Source organism: Theobroma cacao, chromosome 10 (genome assembly GCF_053813885.1).
Source record: "Theobroma cacao isolate CCN51 chromosome 10, ASM5381388v1, whole genome shotgun sequence".
Classification (NCBI taxonomy): Eukaryota; Viridiplantae; Streptophyta; class Magnoliopsida; order Malvales; family Malvaceae; genus Theobroma; species Theobroma cacao.
In genome coordinates, this window is record NC_142648.1 from 1,607,667 (window position 1) to 1,630,609 (window position 22,943).

Genomic DNA, 22,943 nt, shown 5'->3' on the forward strand with positions numbered 1-22,943 from the left:
ACATATATAGATGAGCAGCACTATTTGTATTCCCTTGTTTTATTGATGGTGTGGCTGAAAGCAGTAAAGTGAATGGGAAGGCCATTACCTAATAGGCCACGATAGGACTCCTCACTTTATGGACACCATCATCCCAAACCAAAGCACCAGAGACTATGGAGGGAAGAGCAACCTTTGCTGCAATTGTCACCACAAACGATTTCTTTTCTCCTATAGACTTGAAAGAGAGGACACTTGGTTTAACTTGGATGTCAAGCTCTTTGGGGGCCTTCACGATGGCCTTATAAGTAGACACTGCTGATCCAACATTTGTTACAGTCCTGTGAAAATCTCGACTGATGTGTGGTCCCGAAGGAGCAAACAATGTGAAAGAAGGGTAGTTTAGATTTGATGCAGTTCCATTTGTTGCTTTAGAACATCTGCTCTTGTCTCCGGTAACAAGTCGTATCTGTTTATCACTATAACCTTGTCCACACAAAAATTTAACATAGTCAATCTCCCCAGCATCATAGATCAGCCCAGGATTGATGGCCAACGATGGGTTTATGTTACCAGCCCCGTAAGCTAACTCCAGATCGGTATTTGTCTTAGGACTCATGGGATGTGCTGCAGAAAACAGGGAAAACAATATTGGTAAGATTATCAAGAAACATTAATGTTTGATTTCTTCTAAGAGTGCCAGAACTCATAGAAACTATCAAATAGAATGCTGGATCATATATGAAATCCGTGCCTGTTGTCATTAGAGCAGACTTGATAGCAGCAGCAGATCATGTTGGATGAAATGATTTGACATAAGCAGCTACCGCTGTCGCATGTGGGCAAGACATGGATGTGCCAGAGATTATATTGTATGGAACGACTCTCTTATCCCCTTCAACTCCTGTCACGGTGGTGGCTGGTGACCATGCTGCTAAAATGGCAGCTCCAGGAGCTGTTATGTCAGGCTGCAATAAAAATCAAAAGTCACAACAATGAAAAGTAATCAAGGCATTAAATAGTAGAACATCAGATAATCCATTTACCTCGAGAATGTCAGGTGAAATAGGATTAGGTCCTCTTGAAGAAAATGAAACTACATAGGGAGCAAGTTCATCCTTCTCCTCAGTGCTCCTAAATATTGTTGCAATTGGGTTTCTATCCAAACATGGAAAGAATGAATGCAATTAAATTAGTGAAATCATTGATCTCTTGTGAAATTTTCACCAATGAATTATGATTGTGAATTTAGTACAGATACTTTGTTGTATTCACATAGTGGAGTACATCACTTCCATCAGTCAAGTCCAGGTTGGAAACAGGAAAGGGGAAACTGTATGCAAAATCTTTGATTCCATCATCTTGGATTATAGCACCAACAGCTCCTGCATGGAATGGCCCCTCCATGTAATCCAGGTAATCACAAAGAACAATTTTTCCATTTATCAAGGTCTCATCCAAGGAGCCTGGTCAGCAATACCTGCATTTTATGATGAATTTTGTTTTATTCTCATCAGTTATATTACATATCTAGTCCCTAGCTAGTTACAGTAAAAGATCTTATTACCTGGATTCGGATGAATTGTATCCCACTTTTTTGTTCGGGGCATCTCCGCCCCAGATAAGAGGATAAAATTTTCCTTCAAGGTTGAAAGTATTTACTGAGGCGCCCTACAGGCAGAGAAGGAATTATCATATACAAATAACATTAGCATTAAGTATATTGTTAATCCAAGAAAGGGCATATCAAGATCAGTCTTTCTCGTAAAATAACAGGAAATAAGCCTGCTTACCGTAAAAACTTTACCATTGCCCAACTTCACCTTAGTTTCGAACTTTCTGTCTATGGTACTAGCACCTACCGAGAGAGACCAAGGTGAAAAGTTTACAACTGATCCATAATAAGGACCCCCATTGCCAGCTGAATTTGATGTCAATATCCCTTTCTTCATGGAATGGAAAGCGCCAATAGCAATTGAATCCTGGAAATAGTCCGAACCAAAAAACCCTCCAACTGAAAGGGAGATTATGTCAACTCCATCAGCAATGGCATCATCAAATGCTGCAAGAATGTCTTCGTCTGCACATCCATCAAACCAACAAATTTTGTACACAGCAATTCGGGCTGAAGGAACCCCTCCACGAGCTGTCCCTGTGCGAAAGCCATATAAGCTTGCTCTGCTAACAAGGCCACCTGCAGCTATTGATGCAGTATGGCTCCCATGACCTTCTGAATCTCTTGGTGACTTAAAATCCTCTGACGGACAATCTCCATCAGCCCGGTAGTATTTAGCTCCAATTATTTTACTAAAAGATAGATTGAAAACATTTGTTAAAGACCAATCAGAATATAAGTAATTTTCATATTGTTTGTATGTTTTGTTAAGACTAGGATTATGTGCAGTTATATTTACTTGTTGCAAGTGAAATTAGATGATGTTTGACAAGTGCCCTTCCATTTTTTTGGAGGTGGACCGAATTCTTGATCACTAAAACTTTCAGATTCAGGCCAAATCCCTGTATCAAGCATTCCAATGATGATGTCACTTTCTAATGTTGTTCTTCTAGAATGTTGGGAGAAGCCAATAAAGTCCCATGACCTTGTTGTGCGGAGCTTCTTCTTTTGACTAGGGAACACAGAAACAGCCCCTTTTATCCCTGGAAGAAAAAAATCTCAATATTCATCAGTAAGGATGAGACTTCCATTTACATTTCAATCTAAATTTCTTAAACAATTATGCTAACAGACCAGCCAGCTTTTCTGCCTCTTCCTCGGTCAACTTGGCAGCAAAGCCATTGAAACTCCTTTGGTAGCTGTGCAGCAATAAGTTTGACGCACCACTGCTGAATGCAAAGTTAAATGAACCTTTAGTAAATCTGAGTGATTTAGCTATTCTTGCATGTTGCTCAACTATAGCCAGATTAAAGTTTGACAAACCTGCCAACAATTTCTTGTATCATGCTATTGTGAAGAGTTGCTGCAGAGAATTCACCCTTCGGAGGGTCACCCATGTATACAATATGGACCTGCTTCAACAAATTAAAAAAAAAAAAAAAAAATTAACCATTTCAATATTTAATGACCACATCATATATGAACAACCATTTTTTGAAGACTTGTTGAATACTCAGTCTGATATAGTTCCAAAAGATATGACAGGAAGCATGATAGTTTACAGCTCTAGGCCTACTGGTTCAGTATAGGATCAGGGTGCAGAATTCATGGTAAGTAGCAGATCAAAGTTGAAATGCAAAGGCCTAATATGAGTTTGAATGTATATGTGTTTTTCTTTTCATTTGAAAGAAGAAATAAGTTAGAGTAAATGCAGAAGAAACTTATATGCCTTTCGATCATCTGATGCCCCATGGCAGCTAACAAGCATGCTGCAAGCAAAGCTGATTAGCATGAGCCATGGCAAAGTAGAAGCCTGGATTGCCATTGGAGAGTTCTGATATTTGCGATGGACTGGCCAGTGTCCAAACATGGGCTTTATATACTCAGTGAATGTACTGGGAAAGTAGGAATCTGCTTAGCTATTACCGCCAACAAACAAAAGCCTACAACTCCAGCATTTACTATGTTCTTGTTGCAAAGCTTAGTTGCATAAAGAAAATGGATCTTCACATCTTGGGGTGATGTCGAAAGGACACAAAATCAACTACAGATGCAGACATATGGCTTACAAAAAGATTTAGGGGGTACAATTTTCTCTCTTCTTGTTTGGATCTTAGGAAAAATTCAAAGAGAAAAATCCATATTATGTCTTGGAATTACTAGCTGTCTTAAAAGTGGTAGCTCTTCTGCCTAAAGTGTTACATTGTCCTTAGCTAGTACAAGACATAGGACTACTGTCTTGGGATTTCAGCTTGGTTTGGTGTTTCTGGCAACATCCCAACTTCAGAAAATGTCATCAACATAAACTTAATTAAACCATAAATTGTGCCTGAAAGATGTAATAAATATCTTAAAGTAATGAAAACCATAGTCATAATAGTATCACCATTTAATATTCTTTTTTTTTTCAAAAAAACATTTAATATTCTAGCTGGTTAGGCTTGAGTATGTAGATAAAGGATTGAACATTTGCAATTCATTGAGATTTTTATTTTTTCAATAATTTAAATCTTTTAATGCATTTGACTACTATTTTAATTTAATAAAATATTTTGAATAAAAAGAATAGTTCAAAACATTAAATAACTAGAAACTAATTAATGTACTAAATTAATTCTATTTACAAAATTTTTAGAAAAAAATACTTAAATATTTTCATTATTATAAATTCAACACTTAATATTTCACAAAAACTTTATACTAAAAAAAATTAAGTCAAAATTGATGGAGAAAAATACGAATACAATTTTTGCACATATTGATCTATTTCTATATTCATCTTGTCAGCTTTCTTTATAGAAAACTCATAGTTTAATGGTTGTAATTAAACAAAAATCAATAGAATTTCTTTTAGAATATATATATATATATATATTATAATCATATTAATTAGGAATACCAATATATTAATCAAATACCAAATATAAAATTATGTGTTTTGCTCATATTGATCTAAGTAATATCAGTATTGCATCAATTGTTTAGTAATGAGGAAATACTCAGCCTTTTAAAGAAGTAGTGTATGAAATAAGCACTGGTTTTCCACTTTTTTTTTCAGCAAATGCATAAAATTTAGGATATAGTTTTCAAACTACATGAAAGCAATTGCATTTACATTCAATTGGTTGCATGTAAGATTCACTCACTGTGTAGATTGAAGCTAAAAGAGTAGTAAATACATATAACAAACAAATAAGAGGATGAAAATAAGTTTGATCTTCTTCAAAAATTCATTTGATTAAGGAAGCATAACCAACAATAGGGCTCCTCACTTGATGCAGGCCATCATCCCAGATCAAAGAACCAGATTTCATGGAGTTACCAACTTCAGCTCTAACAGTCACAACAAAGGATTGCTTCTGGCCAAGAGTGTTGAAAGAAAGTACACTTGGTTGAACTTGGCTTATAAGCCCTGGTGTAGCCTTAACAACTGCCTTGTAAGTTGACACAGCTGATCTAACATTTGTTACTGTCCTGTGAAAGACTCCGGTGATGGATTTTCCAGGAGTAGCAGATAAGGCAAAGGAAGGGTAGTTTAGATCCCACACGGTTCCATTTGTTTCTTCGGAACAGCTGCTATTATTCCCAGTTATAAGCTGTAGATATTTAGGACTATATCCTTGTCCACACAAAAATGCAATATAATCAATCTCCCCAGCATCATATATCAATCCAGGTTGGGCTGCTAGTGCAGGATTTATGTGTCCTGCCCCAAATGCAAACTCACTATCGATGTTATTCTCAGAAGTCATAGGAAAAGCTGCAAAAGAATATGGAAATTTCGATGGTTTAGACTTAGAATGTGAGAATTCAAAAGCCTGTTAGATGAACATAGTTAAGGACTATTAACTTCCCGTTCGAAAATGAGAAATTTCCAAGATGCAACTCTTGATATTGCTTAAAATCTAATACCTGTTGTCATTAGAGCAGACTTAATAGCAGCAGGAGACCATGTTGGATGAAATGACTTCACATAAGCAACCGCCCCAGTTGCATGTGGACAAGACATAGATGTGCCAGAAATAATATTGTATGGTACTACTCTTGTGTCATCTTCAGTTTCTGTGACAGTAGTAGCTTCTGACCATGCGGCCAAAATGTTAACCCCAGGTGCTGTAAGATTAGGCTGCATCAAATTAAGCAATCAGAACCTCGGAAGAAGGCAATTGAACAGACGATGGAGAAACTTATTTTCATTTACCTTGAGAATGTCTGCTGCAATAGGGTTAGGCCCTCTAGATGAAAATGAAACGACGAACGGGGCAAATTGATTATTTTCTTCGATGCTCTTGTATATTGTCGCAGTTGGCGTTCTGATCAAAACATGAAAGTAATGTAACTAAATTAATAACAATTAACCACTAAGTAAATTATGAATATTGTATAGAGAAATGGTAAATACTCTGTTGTGCTCAAATAGCTTAGAACAGTTCTTCCATCATCCATGTTCAAGTTGGCAAGAGGAAGAGGGTAGCTGAATGCATAGTCTTTGTTTCCTTCATCCAGAAATACCGCACCAACAGCTCCTGCCTCCGTTGTGCCTTCGTCATCACTGGAATATTCGCAAAAAACAATTTTTCCTTTCACTAAGGTTTCGTTCAATGACCCTGGCAAGCAATACCTGCAATCCGTAATGAATTTTGTGGCATTAAGATGGCATTCACATTCATTCAATTTGTAGCATAAGTTTTGAATCTGTTATACATATATAAAACAACACAAAATAAAAGATCATCTGCAGTTTTCATACTACCTGGAATCTTCGGAAGTGAAACCTTCTGAGATGTTTGGAGCATCTCCACCGTAGATGAAAGGGTACATTTTTCCCTTGAGATCAAATGTATTTATGGAGTTTCCCTACATGTAGAAAATTAAGGTATAATCATACATACATACATACATATATATATATATATATTATTGGTCAATTCAACAGCTGGCAAAAATGAACCCCATTACCTCATAAATCTCACCATTGCCCAATTTCACCCTTGTCACGAACTTTCTGTCTATGGTACTAGCAGCCACAGATAGAGAACAAGGTGAAACGTTCACAATCGATGAAGGATCAGGACCGCCATTACCAGCAGAGTTGGATGTCAGGATCCCATTCTTCATTGAATGGAAAGCACCAATAGCAATCGAGTCATCAAAGTAATCGGATGCAAAGGAACCCCCAACTGAAAGAGAGATTATGTCTACACCATCGGCAATTGCATCGTCAAATGCTGCGAGAATGTCTGCATCATTGAACCATCAGACCAACAAATTTTGTACACAGCAATGCGGGCAGAAGGAACCCCTCCGCGAGCCGTGCCTTTGGCAAGGCCATATAAGCTTGCCTTGCTAACTGAGCCACCTGCAGCAGTTGATGCAGTATGACTCCCATGACCTTTGGCGTCTCTTGGAGATTTAAAATCATCTGGACTGAACTCTCCATCAGCCCGGTAGTATCTAGCTCCAATTATTTTTCTGAAAGAGACTACAACATTGTTAAGATCAATTTCAGGATTTAATAAGTGATTGTTCATGTATGTCAAGGTTATGTTGAATTCCATTTACTTGTTGCAAGTGAAATTGGAAGACTTTTGGCAAGTGCCCTTCCATTTTGCTGGAATTGGACCAAATCCTGTGTCATTAAAACTTTCAGATTCTGGCCAAATCCCTGTGTCAAGCATCCCAACAACAATATCGCTTTCAATAACTGATCTTTCCACTTTTCTGCTGGAAAAGCCCATGAAGTCCCATGACCTTGATGTGTGGAGCTGCTTCTTTTGACTTAGGAACACAGATACAACCCCTTCCTTATTGGAAAAATATTGAGTGTAAGGTTACTAACAAAATTAAGGAGAAATAGGAGTTCTTTCCTTAATTTCACCTAAAAATAATATTCTCTTAAAGAATTATCTCAAAATCAAACACCTCTCAGTTTCTGTGCCTCCTTCTTGGTCAACTTGGCTGCAAATCCATTGAAGCTCCTCTTGTAGCTGTAGAGCAAAGCATCTGATGCAGCACTGTTGAATGCAATTCATAAAGTTAGAAGTCTTTGGTAAATCAAAATTGGACAGAAGCTTACCATTCAAATGCTGGAATAATGAATGACAAACCTGGGAACAACATCTTGAAGCATGCTGGTGTGAAGGCTTGGAGCTGAGAAGTCACCCTTTGGAAGGTCACCCATGTAAACAATGTAGACCTGGTTCAACAAAACAACTAGAGATATTAAAATGAATCCTAATTTGTAAAAATCAATCAAATCAACTCAGATTTCACGATAGGGAACACAACTCTAACTGTCCCTTTAGTACAAAGTTCATCAAAAAACTAAAAAAACAAGAACAATGTAGTTGCCTGTCTGTCATCAGAGGCTCCATGGCAGCCAACAAGAACACTACCAGTGAAACAGATAACCATAAGCCATGCCAAAGGAGAAGTCTGGACCGCCATTGGCGAGTTCTGTAGCTAGATATTGCAATAACTCATAGCACTGAAAGGGGCTTTATATAAGTATTGATTAATTGTACAATGAATAAGCTCCATGGCATTAATTACTGCAAACAAAATAAGCATTGTTAAGCTCGCCAATGGAAGAAAGGTGTCAATGGCCTGCTTTTACTGATTATGAAACATTTATTTCTGCCAAAAGTGCTGATCACAAGAAAACTTATTAAACAGTTCAATTTGTCTCATATGATTGGTATTTGAATTGAACCATTCAAAAACCTATATGTAGTACATATTGTTTGACTTTTAAGTACTTTAATGAGTGGATATGTACTCTTGCTCTTGCATGAAACATTTCTCAAGTACATATTCATCCTGCTCTTAACTCTTATGCATTGATTTCTCCTTTCTTTTTTCAATTAAGGCCTTCAATTTTTTCCTTCACGAGTTAAACGTTCTAACTTGAGAAATTTCATCAACATAAACTTAAAGGAGACAAATTTTGTCTGAAAGGATGGGATGAACATCTTATAATAACAAAAACCATGATCAGAATATTAATAAAATTAATCAATGTTGTTTGATAAACCATTAAAACTTTGCAATTAAATTTTCTGTTTATATATTGGAAAGCACCTTATTTTGGGATTTGATTTTGTAAAGAATTAATATTTAACAAAAAAAATATGAAGGCCAAGTATCAAAGAAAGGAAATTATACTGAGTTTTCACACCAAGAAAATTGATAAAACCAAGGGAACATGACATTAAGTCAAAATTGATGGAGAAAATTATAATTATATATTAATTCTAACGCATAGTAACTCAATTCAATAAATATATTATCCTTTATATAAATTTTATAGTGTAATGGTTGTGTCTAATTAGGCAAAATCAACAGAATTTCTTTTTCTTGATATATTCATTTAGACAATCATATTTAGGAAAATATAAAAAAAAAGATTATGGTATGGCTAATTTATACCAACATTATATTGTAGACAATTATTTACTAAGTAATTAGGTACTAATTTTTATGAGAATTACTTTTCCAACTTTTCTTGATCAACAAATATATGCAATACACAAATTTAGGCTAACATTACACTTTGCACTTTCTCTCATTTTATTTTTCCATGTTCATACATGAAACACAATTGCATGATTGCATATAAGATTCACTAATTAAGTTGATGAAATTGAAGGAGTGAATACAATAAATAAACAGATGGTTAAATTTATTTTCTTCCTTGGGATGTTGTTCATTCGAACAAGGAAGCATAAGCAACAATAGGGCTCCTCACTTGATGCAGGCCATCATCCCAGGTCAAAGAACCAGAAATCATGGAGTTTCCAACTTCAGCTCCAACAGTCACAACAAAGGATTGCTTTTGCCCAAGAGACTTGAAAGAAAGTACACTTGGTTGAACTTGGATTATAAGCCCCGGTGGAGCCTTGACGATTGACTTGTAAGTTGACACAGCTGATCCAACATTTGTTACTGTCCTGTGAAAGACTCTGGTGATGGATTTTCCAGGAGTAGCAGATAAGGCGAAGGAAGGGTAGTTTAGATCCCACACTGTTCCATTAGTTTCTTCGGAGCAACTGCTGTTATTCCCAGTTATAAGCTTTAGATATGTAGGGCTATATCCTTGTCCACACAAAAATTTAATGTAATCTATCTCCCCAGCGTCGTATATCAATCCAGGTTGAGCTGCTAGTGCAGGATTTATATGACCTGCCCCATATGCAAACTCACCTTCGATGTTGTTCTTAGCACTCATTTGAAAAGCTGCAAAAGAATTATGGAAATTTTGACTGATTAGACTAAGAATGTGAGAATTCAAAAGCCAACTTCCCGTTTCAAGCTGCAACTATTGATCTTGAATTAAAAACTAATACCTGTTGTCATTAGAGCAGACTTAATGGCAGCAGGAGACCATGTTGGATGGAATGACTTAACATAAGCAGCAGCCCCGGTTGCATGTGGGCAAGACATGGATGTGCCAGAGATTATATTGTATGGAACTATTCTGTTATCATATTCAGTTTCTGTGATAGAGGTAGCTTCCGACCATGCAGCTAGAATGTCAACCCCAGGTGCTGTAAGATCAGGCTGCATCAACAAAGAAACGAAACAATTAGAACTGAGAAAGAGGCTAAGGCAATCACAAACAGAAGTTGGAGAAATATATTTCATTTACTTTGAGAATGTCTGCTGTGACAGGGTTAGGTCCTCTTGATGAAAATGAAACAACGTATGGGGCGAACTCGTTACTTTCAACGTAAGACTTGAATATTGTTGCAGTTGGGTTTCTGTTCAAACATGACAGTCATGAAACCAAATTAATGATGTTCAGTAATACTAATTAAAGGTTTTTACAAATAAATATTTTCAGTACAGATGACAGTAAATACTCTGTTGTGTTCACGTAGTTGAAAACAACTCTTCCATCATCCATGTTCAAGTTGGAAAGAGGTAGAGGGTGACTGGAAACATAATCTTTGTTTCCTCCATACTGGTATACCGCACCAACAGCGCCTCCTCCTTCGATTGGACCATCCCTATCACTGTCATAGTCACAGAAAACGATTTTTCCTTTCACTAAGGTTTCGTTCAATGTTCCTGCTAAGCAATACCTGCATTCCAAAGCAAATTTGTGGCATCAAGATATAATTCAATGATCCTGGCAAGCAATACCTGCATTCGAAAACAAATTTCTGCAGTCTTTATACACTACCTGGAATCCTCGGAAGTAAAACCTTGTGAGGTATTTGGAGCAACTCCACCAAAGATGAAAGGGTACATTTTCTCCTTGAGATCAAATGTGTTGATTGAGGTTCCCTACAGGTACAAAATTATAGGTATAACAATCACGTAAATGAATTACTGGTCAATTTAAGAGTTGGAAAATGAGTAGCTGATATGGACCTGCTTACCTCATAGATCTCACCGTTACCCAGCTTCACCTTAGTCACAAACTTTCTATCTATGGTACTGGCAGCCACTGAAAGAGACCAAGGTGAAAAGTTATCAATTGATGCAGGATCAGGACCACTATTACCAGCAGAGTTGGATGTCAGGACCCCATTCTTCATCGAATGGAAAGCTCCAATAGCAATTGAATCGTGAAAATACTCGGATGCAGAGGAAGCCCCAACTGAAAGAGAGATAATGTCAACACCATCGGCGATTGCGTCATCAAATGCTGCGAGAATGTCTGCATCATAGCAACCATCAGACCAACAAATCTTGTACACAGCAATGCGGGCAGATGGAACCCCTCCGCGAGCCGTGCCTTTGGCAAGCCCATATAAGCTTGCCTTGCTAACTAAGCCACCTGCAGCTGTTGAAGCAGTATGACTCCCATGACCTTCGGCGTCCCTTGGAGACTTAAAATCATCTGGACTAATTACTCCATCAGCCCGGTAGTATCTAGCTCCAATTATTTTTCTGAAAGGGATTACATCATTGTTAATATACCAATCAGGATTTAGTAAATGACTTGTATATGAGGATGTGTACGTTATGGCAAGGTTATGTGCAGTTATGTTTACTTGTTGCAAGTGAAATTGGAAGACTTTTGGCAAGTGCCCTTCCATTTTGCTGGAAGTGGACCAAATCCTCTGTCATTAAAACTTTCAGATTCTGGCCAAATCCCTGTGTCAAGCATCCCAACAACAACATCGCTTTCAATAACTGATCTTTCCACTTTTCTGCTGGAAAAGCCCATGAAGTTCCATGACCTTGTTGTGTGGAGCTGCTTCTTTTGACTTAGGAACACAGACACAACCCCTTCCTTTCCTGGAAAATAATTAAGTCCATGGTTACTAACAAAAATAATAATTTCTTAAAGAATTATCTCAAAGTCAAACACCTCTCAGTTTCTGTGCCTCCTTATTGGTCAACTTGGCTGCAAATCCATTGAAGCTCCTGTGGTAGCTGTAGAGCAAAGCATCTGATGCAGCGCTGTTGAATGCAAATCATAGATAAAGTTAGAAGTCTTTGGTAAATCAAAATTGGACAGAAGCTTGCCATTCAAATGCTAGAATAATGAATGACAAACCTGGGAACAACATGTTGAAGCATGTTGGTGTGAAGCCTTGAAGCCGAGAAGTCACCCTTTGGAAGGTCACCCATGTAAACAATGTAGAGCTGGTTCAACAAAACAATTTGTAAATCAACCAAATCAGCTCCGATTTCATGACAGGGAACATAACTCTAGCTTTCCTTTTAATACAAAGTTGAAGTGCATCAAAAAACTCAAAAAACAAGCCAATAAAAAGAATGTATTTGCCTGTCTGTCATCAGAGGCTCCATGGCAGCCAACAAGCATACTACTAGTGAAACAAATAACCATAAGCCATGCCAAAGGAGAAGTCCGGACCGCCATTGTCGAGTTCTGTATCTAGATATTGCAATAACCCATAGCACTGAAAGGGGCTATATATAAGTATCGATTTAATTGGACAATGAATAAACTCCATGGCATTAATTTCTGTGAGTAAAATAAATATTAATGTGTTTTCAAAATAAAAAATTATGTCTCTTCGTCTACAAAGTTGTAAATGAAAAATTATATTTTTTCATACAAAAAGTTATGCCTATTCAATAGTCACATCAATTAAAAGGTTATATCACGTAATGTCATAGTGTGACTATTAAATTATAAGTGTTTTTTCATCTGATAAGTTATGTTTCTTGATAGAGTGACATTTAAAAAAACATCTCTAAGTCCAAAGATTATGAGATAATTGAAAAACATCACTGTTGAAAAGTTTTGATATAAAAAATTATCTTTTCGTATTATAATTCAAATGTTATATCTTATATAATGAATATAGTTGTTTTTTTATAAGGCAATTGTTAAAATAATATTTTTATTCAAATGTTGTATTTTGTAATGTACAAAGGACATAGAAGTGATAATTAGGTACTAACTTTGATGAGAATTACTTTTCCACTTTTATTGGTCAACAAATAGATTCAGTACACAAATTTAGGATAATATTACTCTTTGCGTTCTCTCTCATTTTATTTTTCCATGTTCATACATGAAACACAATTGCATGATTGCAGGTAAGATTCACTATTTTTTTTTTTTGAGGAGTAAAACTCACTAATTAAGTAGATGAAATTGAAGGAGTGAATACAAGAAATGATTAAACAGATGGTTAAATTTATTTTCTTCCTTGGGATGTTGTTCATTCGATTAAGGAAGCATAAGCAACAATGGGGCTCCTCACTTGATACAGGCCATCATCCCAGGTCAAAGAACCTGAAATCATGGAGTTTCCAACTTCAGCTCCAACAGTCACAACAAACGATTGCTTTTGCCCAAGAGACTTGAAAGAAAGTACACTTGGTTGAACTTGGATTATAAGCCCCGGTGGAGCCTTGACGACTGCCTTGTAAGTTGACACAGCTGATCCAACATTTGTTACTGTCCTGTGAAAGGCTCTGGTGATGGATTTTCCAGGAGTAGCAGATAAGGCAAAGGAAGGGTAGTTTAGATCCCACACTGTTCCATTTGTTTCTTCAGAACAACTACTGTTATTCCCAGTTATAAGCTGTAGATATGTAGGGCTATATCCTTGTCCACACAAAAATTTAATGTACTCAATCTCCCCAGCATCGTAAATCAATCCAGGTTGAGCTGCTAGTGCAGGATTTATGTGACCTGCCCCGAATGCAAACTCACCTTCGATGTTGTTCTTAGCACTCATTTGAAAAGCTGCAAAAGAATATGGAGATTCAATGGATTAGAATTGGAATGTGAGTATTCAAGAAATTATGAGAAAACTACAAGATGCAAGTCTTGATCTTGCATAAGCACTAGTACCTGTTGTCATTAGAGCAGACTTAATGGCAGCAGGAGACCATGTTGGATGGAATGACTTGACATAAGCAGCCGCCCCGGTTGCATGCGGGCAAGACATGGATGTGCCAGAGATTATATTGTATGGAACTATTCTGTTATCATATTCACTTTCTGTCACATGGGCAGCTTCTGACCATGCAGCTAAAATGTCAACCCCAGGTGCTGTAAGATCAGGCTGCATCAACAAAGAAACGAAACAATTAGAACTGAGAAAGAGGATAAGGCAATTACAAACAGAAGTTGGAGAAAATTTATTTCAATTTACCTTGAGAATGTCTGCTGTAACAGGGTTAGGTCCTCTTGATGAAAATGAAACAACGTATGGGGCGAACTCATTACTTTCAACGTCAGACTTGAATATTGTTGCAGTTGGGTTTCTGTTCAAACATGACATTCATGAAACCAAATTAATGATGTTTAATCGAACTAATTAAAAGTTAATTTCGGTACAGATGTTAGTAAATACTCTGTTGTGTTCACGTAGTTCAAAACAAATCTTCCATCATCCAAGTTCAAGTTGGAAAGAGGTAGAGGGTAACTGAAGACATAATCTTTTTTTCCACCATACTGGAATACAGCACCAACAGCTCCTCCTTCGATTGGACCATCCCCATCACTGTCATAGTCACAGAAAACGATTTTTCCTTTGACTAAGGTTTCGTTCAATGTTCCTGGCAAGCAATACCTGCATTCGAAAACAAATATGTGGCATCAAGATATAATTCAGGTATAATTCTATGATCGTGGCAAGCAATACCTGCATTCGAAAACAAATTTCTGCAGTCTTCATACCCTACCTAGAATCCTCGGAAGTAAAACCTTGTGAGGTATTTGGAGCAACTCCACCAAAGATGAAAGGGTACATTTTCTCCTTGAGATCAAATGTGTTGATTGAGGTTCCCTACAGGTACAAAATTATAGGTATAATAATCACATAAATACATTACTGGTCAATCTAAGAGTTGAAAAATGAGTAGCAGATATGGACCTGCTTACCTCATAGATCTCACCATTACCCAGCTTCACCTTAGTCACAAACTTTCTATCTATGGTACTGGCAGCCACTGAAAGAGACCAAGGTGAAAAGTTCACAATTGACGCAGGACGAGGACCACTATTACCAGCAGAATTGGATGTCAGGACCCCATTCTTCATCGAATGGAAAGCTCCAATAGCAATTGAATCATCAAAATAATCAGATGAAAAGAAACTCCCTACTGAAAGAGAGATTATGTCAACACCATCAGCTATTGCATCATCGAATGCTGCGAGAATGTCTACATCATAGCAACCATCAGACCAACAAATCTTGTACACAGCAATGCGGGCAGATGGAACGGCTCCGCGAACGGTCCCTTTGGCAAGGCCATATAAGCTTGCCCTGCTAGCTAAGCCACCCGCAGCTGTTGATGCAGTATGACTCCCATGACCTTCGGAGTCTCTTGGAGATATAAAATCACCTGGACTAAAATCTCCATTAGCCCGGTAATATTTAGCTGCAATTATTTTTCTGAAAAGAGATTACAACATTGTTAAGACCAATTTCAGGATTTAATAAGTGATTGTTCATGTCAAGGTTATGTTGAATTCCATTTACTTGTTGCAAGTGAAATTGGAAGACTTTTGGCAAGTGCCCTTCCATTTTGCTGGAATTGGACCAAATCCTGTGTCATTAAAACTTTCAGATTCTGGCCAAATCCCAGTGTCAAGCATACCAACAATGATATCGCTCTCAATAACTGATCTTTTCACTTTTTTTGAAAATCCCATGAAGTCCCATGACCATGATGTGTGGAGCTGCTTCTTTTGACTAAGGAACACTGACACAACTCCTTCCTTTCCTGCAATAACAAATAAAAATTAAACCAACAGTTACTAACAAAATGAAGGAGACATGGGAGTTTTTTCCAGGATTTTAACCAAAAAGATAACAATCGAAAACCTCTCAGTTTCTCAGCCTCGTCCTTGGTCAACTTGGCTGCAAATCCATTGAAGCTCCTATGATAGCTGTATAGCAAAACGTCTGATGCAGCAGGACTGTTGAATGCAATTCATCATAAATAGAGTTAGAAGTCTTGGTAAATATCCAAATTTTTCCTTAATTTGCCATTCAAACACTAGAGTAATTATTGAATGACAAACCTAGGAACAACATCTTGAAGCATGCTGGTGTGAAGGTTTGCAGCAGAGAAGTCACCCTTTGGAATATCACCCATGTAGACAATGTAGACCTGCTTCCAACAAAACAATAAACATATCAAAATCAATTCTAAAATTCTAAATCAACCAATCCGCCCATGTTTCATGCATGGCAGGAAACACAAAGCAGGCCCTTTAACAAAAAGTACGAAATCAAAAAGCAAGCCCAAGGAAAAAAAATTGATTGCCTGTCTATCATCAGAGGCTCCATGGCAGCAGACAAGCAAGCCAAGAGTGAAACAGAAAAGCATAAGCCATGTCAAGGGAGAAGTCTGGACTGCCATTGGCGAGTTCTGTAGCTTGCTTTTGCAGATAGCCCATGCTCGGGGTAGGGGACTTTATATAAGTTTTGAGTGTATTGAATCAATTAATTCTGAAACAACTACGCATTGTTAAGATCGCCAATGGAACAAAGTTGTTCATTGCCGGCTTTTACAAATTACTATGATCTTGCCAGTAGTACGTTAAAAGTGTTGATTACAAGGAAAAAATGTCACTATTCGATTCATCACATATATTTGGCATATTTGGACCGCCGTATGTCTTGGCTTAAGCAATTGGGCAAAGTAATAAATGAATACATACTCTCACATTGACTTCATAAAATACATATTTTCTAGAATTCATATTATATATCAATTTAATATCTTCGAGAATTTTATCAGAACATCGTATTTGTGCACACATTTCGTGAAGCTAACTCTTTTATGAACTCTCTAAAAATGAATCGATCTGAAATGTTTTTTTTTTTGGCATATTTAGTGGTATTGTCATGAGGCAATTTCAATTTCTTTGCTTCATTTAGTGTTGATTGTGTTGTTACAGTTTTCTTATTCTGATGTGTAGTTATAAGTTTCAATATGATCTTTTTTCTAAAATCAAATTATGGTATCGATCATTAATACTCAATAAAATTTTTATTTGAACGAGCAAATATATATATATATATATATAATTATCTAGAATTTGGAATATACTTTATACTCAATTAAAATTTAATTTTTATAAGAAATTAATCTATTTAATTTAATAATATTAAAAATCATAAATTGTATATATTATTAATATTATTTTTTATCGGAACAGAGAAAAAAAAACTTGTCCTTCTTTAATTGCACAAAGGTTTTTTTTTTTGAACAATTAATTGCACCAAATTATACATACAGCTGCTTAAATTCAAAGCTAATAATTGGAACTATAATAAGCAATGCAATTGAAAATTATGATAAAAATAAATTATTCCGAGGGACAATTGAGAAATATCATTAGCATACCGTATGCTGTTGGTGTCAGGAGGTGGCTGAAACTTGTGACCATATTCTCATTTTCTAGATGCATGGTTATGTGTGGTGCAGCTTTTTGGTCGTTATGGTTTGATCGGAATGATTCCACTTTTAATGGGATAAAGTGGGATGGCAATAAAATCATTTTTTATATTAAAATGAGGGCAATGCTGAAGGTAAAGACAATTGAAGGGGAGGAATGTGTAAAGGAGAACGGGTGGTGGGTTGAGCCATGGAAAACATGTACAGCTATATACAGCTTAGGATAGGTGTGGTAGGGTTTCCACTGATCTTTCGAAACTTAAGTTTAATGTAGATGGTTTTGTGTGTGGCAAACCAGGATCAGTAGGTGTGCACAGTCCTCCGAGATTGTGAGGATCATGTTCCGACGTTATTTTATGATCCATTTGGGTATACATGACCCAAACTAGGTACTGGTTATATACTATGCTATCAAACTTTTTTCATGATTTACAAATTAATAATTTTATTTTGGAATATTAAGACATTTCATTAAAAGGAAAAAGTAAAGCAACAGAATAAGACTAAATCAGGGTGCTCTGAAATCATATGGTTTATCAATCTATCAATTATAACAAAAATTCACATTGTCCATTCAATAAACTCAGTAAATACATCTCAAGCCCATTTTAAAAAATTTGAACAAAAATAGAACGAGAAAGAAAAAGAAACATAATCCATAGATGTATTTCATATTCTTTCAAATTCTTACGTGCAAAAAGATCAATCACCATTTAATAAAAACAAAAACCAAAAAAGTCTTAACAATACATCTCAAGACTATCTAAAAACAAACAAAGATAGAACAACAACGAACAAGAAACAAAACCTATAAACGTGCTTCATATTTCTTTTAAATTCTTGTGCGCAAAAATAGCATCACCATCAGTCACCATTCAATCAAAAACGAAAAGCAAAGGTCTTCGGTTGAGTCTAGTTCTCCCAAGAAAAACCAGTTCTCCCAAGAAAAACCATATGTGAGAACAACTAATTATTGAGGAAAAATTTGAATCAAATCACTCATTTTGTCAACTCCCAATTTGGCAAGATTCTCTACCATCTCATTACCTAATCTCCGAGTATGTCAAATCTATCAACTTGTCACTTTGCTTCTGAATGTAATGATTTGGAAAATCAAGTGTCACAGCCTTCGGTTTGTTGATCTTAATAACAATGTTACTAGAGTCACACTCAATGATAAGGCTTACAAATTAATAGTTAAATCGGATTCGGAAAATGCTATCACTTGAATTAAGGAAGCCCTCACAAAACCATGGCATTTGTGATGTTATTTAACGTATTACGTTGCTCTTGTTTTATTTGTTAAAACACATTGGTTTTATGGTCCTATGTTTGACCATTTTTGTCTCTGCCAAGCTTTTAAATATTCTAAATGAAATTAAACATGCTGAAGTGGTAGAACAAATAATAATAATAATAATAATTTATACCTATATATAGAAGTTATCTTCCAAGTGTTTAATTAGATTTGCTCAAATGGATGACACTTGGAAAACTAAATTGGATGCCATGTGTATGCTTGTATTGGGTGGGACTCGATTGTGATAGAGTAGATTTATGGAGGGCATATTTTGGAATTTATTATTTTGGTCAAGAATGCTGAATGGGGTATTTTTGGGTTTTAAGTCTAAAAGAGGGGTAGCTTTTGTCCTGAGCTTTTCCTTTCGTTTCTAGATTCTTCTTGACATAACATCTAAAGAAATCTCTAAATTATTCAGAAAAATTCAAATAAACTTTTATATTTTTATCACGTTCAATCAAATTTTTATAATTTTTTTAACTAAATAAGCTCTTATTTTTTTATTTTAATCAAACAAAACCTCATGACTAATTATTAACTTAATTAAAAAATCATTTATCATTATATAGCAAATGTTGCAGATGTGACATGCTAACATGTTATAATTGATTATAACGTGACATGTTAATTTGACATGATAACATGATCATATGACATTTTTCAACCTTCACATTAAGGTCATATGAATATAAAATGATAGGTATTTTGACTAATGATAATTAGTCAACAATTAATCATAAGGACTTATTTGATTTAAAATAAAAATACATAAATTTGATTGAACACAATAAAAAATAAAAGTTTATTTGAATTTCCTTGTTGTAGCTTCTTCCGATATTGCATCCTTACTTTTGCTAGGTGATAAAATAGCTCACTCAAGATTTAAAGTATCTCTAATTATTAATGAATGCTCTACATACCAAATAACAAGAGAGACACAATTTGCTACATTGATTCAAGTATGTAGTTTAATAGATTAGAATGAAGCTTTGATGATACATAAACACTGTTTTGAAGCTTTAGATAATAGTTTGTGATTATCAAGCATGGAACTTCTCTCAACAATGCAAAGCCTTTTGGTTGAGAAACAATTTTGTTAGAACAAGATTTCAAACAAACTTTACCGGTTATTGAAAGTGGTACAGAAACAAATATTATTAATGTATCAATAAACCAATCACCTTTATGGAGCAATTGCAAGGTTTTCTGTTTGAAGACGAACATGAGATTGCAAAGAGAAAATCTTGATGAAGCATCAAGAAATGAAATACAAGAATTTACAGAATGGTACTGAACATAGGTGACGGGAATTTTCAAACAATAATGCATGAAAATGAAAACGATTTAGCTTGGATTAAAGTGCCAAATGATCTACTGATTCCATTTATGCATAATCCTATAAAGGATATGGTTTTAGCACTTTATGATGATTTTGAGAAATATTATGCACATAAAACATATCTAAAATAAAGAGCTGTCGTTACACCTTACAATGAGACAATCGATTTGATTAATGCATATGCTCTTAACTTGGTACTCAGATGTACAAAAACATATTATAGTCGTGATATAATGTCACAAGTAACAATTCAAACATCATAACATGAATTTGTTTATCCAGCTTAACTTTAGAATTCACTCAAGTTTCTAGTACGTTTGACCATGAACTTAATTTGAAAGTAGGTTCCGTAATTATGTTATTAAGAAATATTAACCAGAATTCAGGTTTATATAATAGTACTAAATTTCTGATTACACAATTAGCTTATAACATAATGAAAAGGAAAATCATTTCTGGTACTCATGCTAACAATAAAAAATTTACTACTCACATTGTTCATTGAAGATGACCTTTTATTTTTAATAGAAAGCAATTCCCAGTTAGATTGTGTAATGGTATATATATTTATAGATCTTACACTATTTCACGTATTAAAAATTCAATGTCCCTTTCATTATTGTTACATATATTATAGTAATTTAGATACATCATATCTAACCAAGAATATATGTTATTAACTATATATTGATCAATTATATTATCTCTGTTTATAAACTTTTCTTCGGTTTTTGCACTGATTTCATCACTTATTTAAGTGATTTACATGCATTGAATCTATTCGATTATATATGTTATTAACTGTATTAGTGAATTACATTCACAATGTTTATTATTAAATTATGTCAAAGATCTTATGCACCGTCAATGTTTCTCGAATGCAAAATCTTTTTTATATTATGTGCATCAAAGCACATAAGATAAAAAAAGCGCTCCCAACGCAATGCACGAGCAACACACAAATAATAATAATAATAATAATTATTATTATTATTAGTTGTAGCAATGTTTATAAAAATCCTAAAACTATTATAACTCTAATTTTGTTGTAAAGATAATTATATGTACGAATTGGATTAGGATAGATTAAGCTAGCTAGTTCAAGTTAACAAGAACTATGAACTAATTCTACTTCATGGACAACAAAAATAATAATAATTAATAATAAATTATATTCTTTTTATTCTTTTCCCTCCAAAAATACTCTCTCTCTCTATATATATATATATATATACTATTTTACAAAGAATTATAGATAAAGTAAACTATTATTCTATTTCTTATCTCGTCCTTGTGAAAGAGTCCTATGATGGAGCAAGGTGAGGAAGGTGACCAGGGCTATCAGGGCTTTGTGCTACCAAAGTTTACTCCAAACGGTCAAGGTGACCAGGGCTTTATGCCGCCAGAGTTTACCTCAAACGGTCAAGGTGACCATGGTGACCAGGGCTTTGTGCTGCCAAACTTTACCCCAAACGGTCAGGGCGACCAGGGCTTTGTGCTGCCAATGTTTAACCCAAACGGTCAAGGTGACCAGGGCGACCAGGGCTTTGTGCTACCAAGGTATACCCCAAACGGTCTTGTGATCACCAATGAGAAAGAATTCTTGGATACTTTACCTCCAGGATATCGTTTCAAGCCCCGGGATGAAGAGCTTGTTGTTCATTACTTGAGGAAGAAAGCACACAATAAGCCATTGCCGCCAAACATAATCAAGGAGGTTGAACTCTACAAGCATAGCCCTGACGAACTTACAAGTAAGGTTTTCTTGATCTTCTTCTTTGTTTTCTTGGAATCAGACAAATGCGTGACTGTTTAGAAGAAGAAAAAAACGAAGAATGAAATCGATAGATATTTATCTTGTAATCCATCATCAAGACTTGTTATTATCTTGCTTAGATGTAGGATTGCTCTTATTAACCTGTATCATCGACTTCAGAATGATGGATTTTTCGCTTTCTTTTTTTATTTTCTATAGCAACCTATATATTTTTTCTTCCTTCTGTTTGACCAGGAGATCAAAATAATAACAAGTCGACAAAGCCAGTGACCGAATGGTATTTCTTCACACCAAGAGAGCGCAAATATTGCAATGGGTTAAGACCAAATCGAGCAGCTGGGGATGGATTCTGGAAGGCCACTGGAGCAGATACGTCTGTCAGGTTCCAAGGAACCATTGTTGGATTCAAGAAAACATTAGTTTTCTATAGAGGGAAGCCACCTAAGGGTGAGAAGACAACCTGGATAATGCATGAATTCGTATTAAGCAATCCTCCAGAAAGAAAAAGAGGCAGCAAAGATGATATGCGGGTAACTTTGTTAAATTATGTTACAATTTAAATTTATAATCTCTACTTGTATTCAATGCATGAATTCGTATTAAGCAATTGTGGGTACTTTTTTTAAATCATGTTGTAATTTAAATTTATAATCTCTACTTGTATTTAACTTTAGTTTTATTTTTTAATTGTTTTAATTTTCATTTACGAGAGTAAATTAATACGAAATTTTGACCTTTCAAATATACGAAAAAATATAGAAAAAATTTGAGGGTATATATTTCTATTGCTTGCAACTTTATTATTGCTTATTACTTAATAATATGTCTTCCTCTTTTTCAGCTTGATGATTGGGTATTGTGCAGACTTTATAAGAAGCATGGTAATAATACCAGAGTTGTAACTCCGCAGCAGGATCCTGATCCTGATCCAAAACAGGAGGAAGAAAATGCAATTCAAGCAACTGATTACACTGAAACCCTGGAACAAGAATATTGGAATATTCCACCTCAATATATGCTGCCACAACAAACTTGTCCAATGCCTCCTTACGTTGTATATCCTGATTCAACATCTGTACTTCCA

General features: G+C 35.4%; 2 protein-coding genes and 2 pseudogenes across 2 annotated transcripts; all 4 read right to left on the minus strand.

The window, feature by feature from the left end:
• Window positions 1-8: 8 nt before the first annotated feature.
• Window positions 9-3,419, minus strand: LOC108663707 (cucumisin-like; annotated as a pseudogene).
• Window positions 3,420-4,824: 1,405 nt separating this feature from the next.
• On the minus strand, window positions 4,825-8,011 carry LOC18585991 (cucumisin-like; annotated as a pseudogene).
• A 1,288-nt stretch (window positions 8,012-9,299) lies between these two features.
• LOC18585992 (cucumisin-like) lies at window positions 9,300-12,431 on the minus strand. Its single transcript, XM_018128988.2, has 10 exons — window positions 12,336-12,431; window positions 12,105-12,193; window positions 11,916-12,007; window positions 11,596-11,842; window positions 10,978-11,491; window positions 10,779-10,882; window positions 10,456-10,677; window positions 10,242-10,353; window positions 9,940-10,153; window positions 9,300-9,829 (listed from the first exon to the last, which is right to left on the minus strand). Exons 1-10 carry the CDS (start codon window positions 12,429-12,431, stop codon window positions 9,300-9,302), a joined length of 2,220 nt encoding a protein of 739 aa, XP_017984477.2.
• Window positions 12,432-13,046: 615 nt separating this feature from the next.
• On the minus strand, window positions 13,047-16,150 carry LOC18585993 (cucumisin-like). The gene is made up of 9 exons (XM_018128987.2): window positions 16,062-16,150; window positions 15,862-15,956; window positions 15,517-15,760; window positions 14,916-15,429; window positions 14,717-14,820; window positions 14,386-14,604; window positions 14,185-14,296; window positions 13,881-14,094; window positions 13,047-13,772 (listed from the first exon to the last, which is right to left on the minus strand). Exons 1-9 carry the CDS (start codon window positions 16,133-16,135, stop codon window positions 13,243-13,245), a joined length of 2,106 nt encoding a protein of 701 aa, XP_017984476.2. The 5' UTR covers window positions 16,136-16,150; the 3' UTR covers window positions 13,047-13,242.
• Between the last annotated feature and the right edge of the window lie 6,793 nt (window positions 16,151-22,943).

Excerpts from the sequence above, each read along its gene's own strand:
- LOC18585992 (XM_018128988.2), bottom strand. The coding sequence starts at position 12,431 with ATGGCGGTCCGGACTTCTCCTTTGGCATGGCTTATGGTTATTTGTTTC. Across the intron at positions 12,194-12,335 it reads GAGCCTCTGATGACAGACAG|CTCTACATTGTTTACATGGG; the intron begins GCAAATACATTC and ends TTGTTGAACCAG. Across the intron at positions 10,354-10,455 it reads AACTACGTGAACACAACAGA|AAACCCAACTGCAACAATAT; the intron begins GTATTTACTGTC and ends ATGTTTGAACAG.
- LOC18585993 (XM_018128987.2), bottom strand. The coding sequence starts at position 16,135 with ATGGGTGATATTCCAAAGGGTGACTTCTCTGCTGCAAACCTTCACACC. Across the intron at positions 15,957-16,061 it reads CTTCAAGATGTTGTTCCTAG|TCCTGCTGCATCAGACGTTT; the intron begins GTTTGTCATTCA and ends TGCATTCAACAG. Across the intron at positions 13,773-13,880 it reads GTCTGCTCTAATGACAACAG|CTTTTCAAATGAGTGCTAAG; the intron begins GTACTAGTGCTT and ends ATTCTTTTGCAG.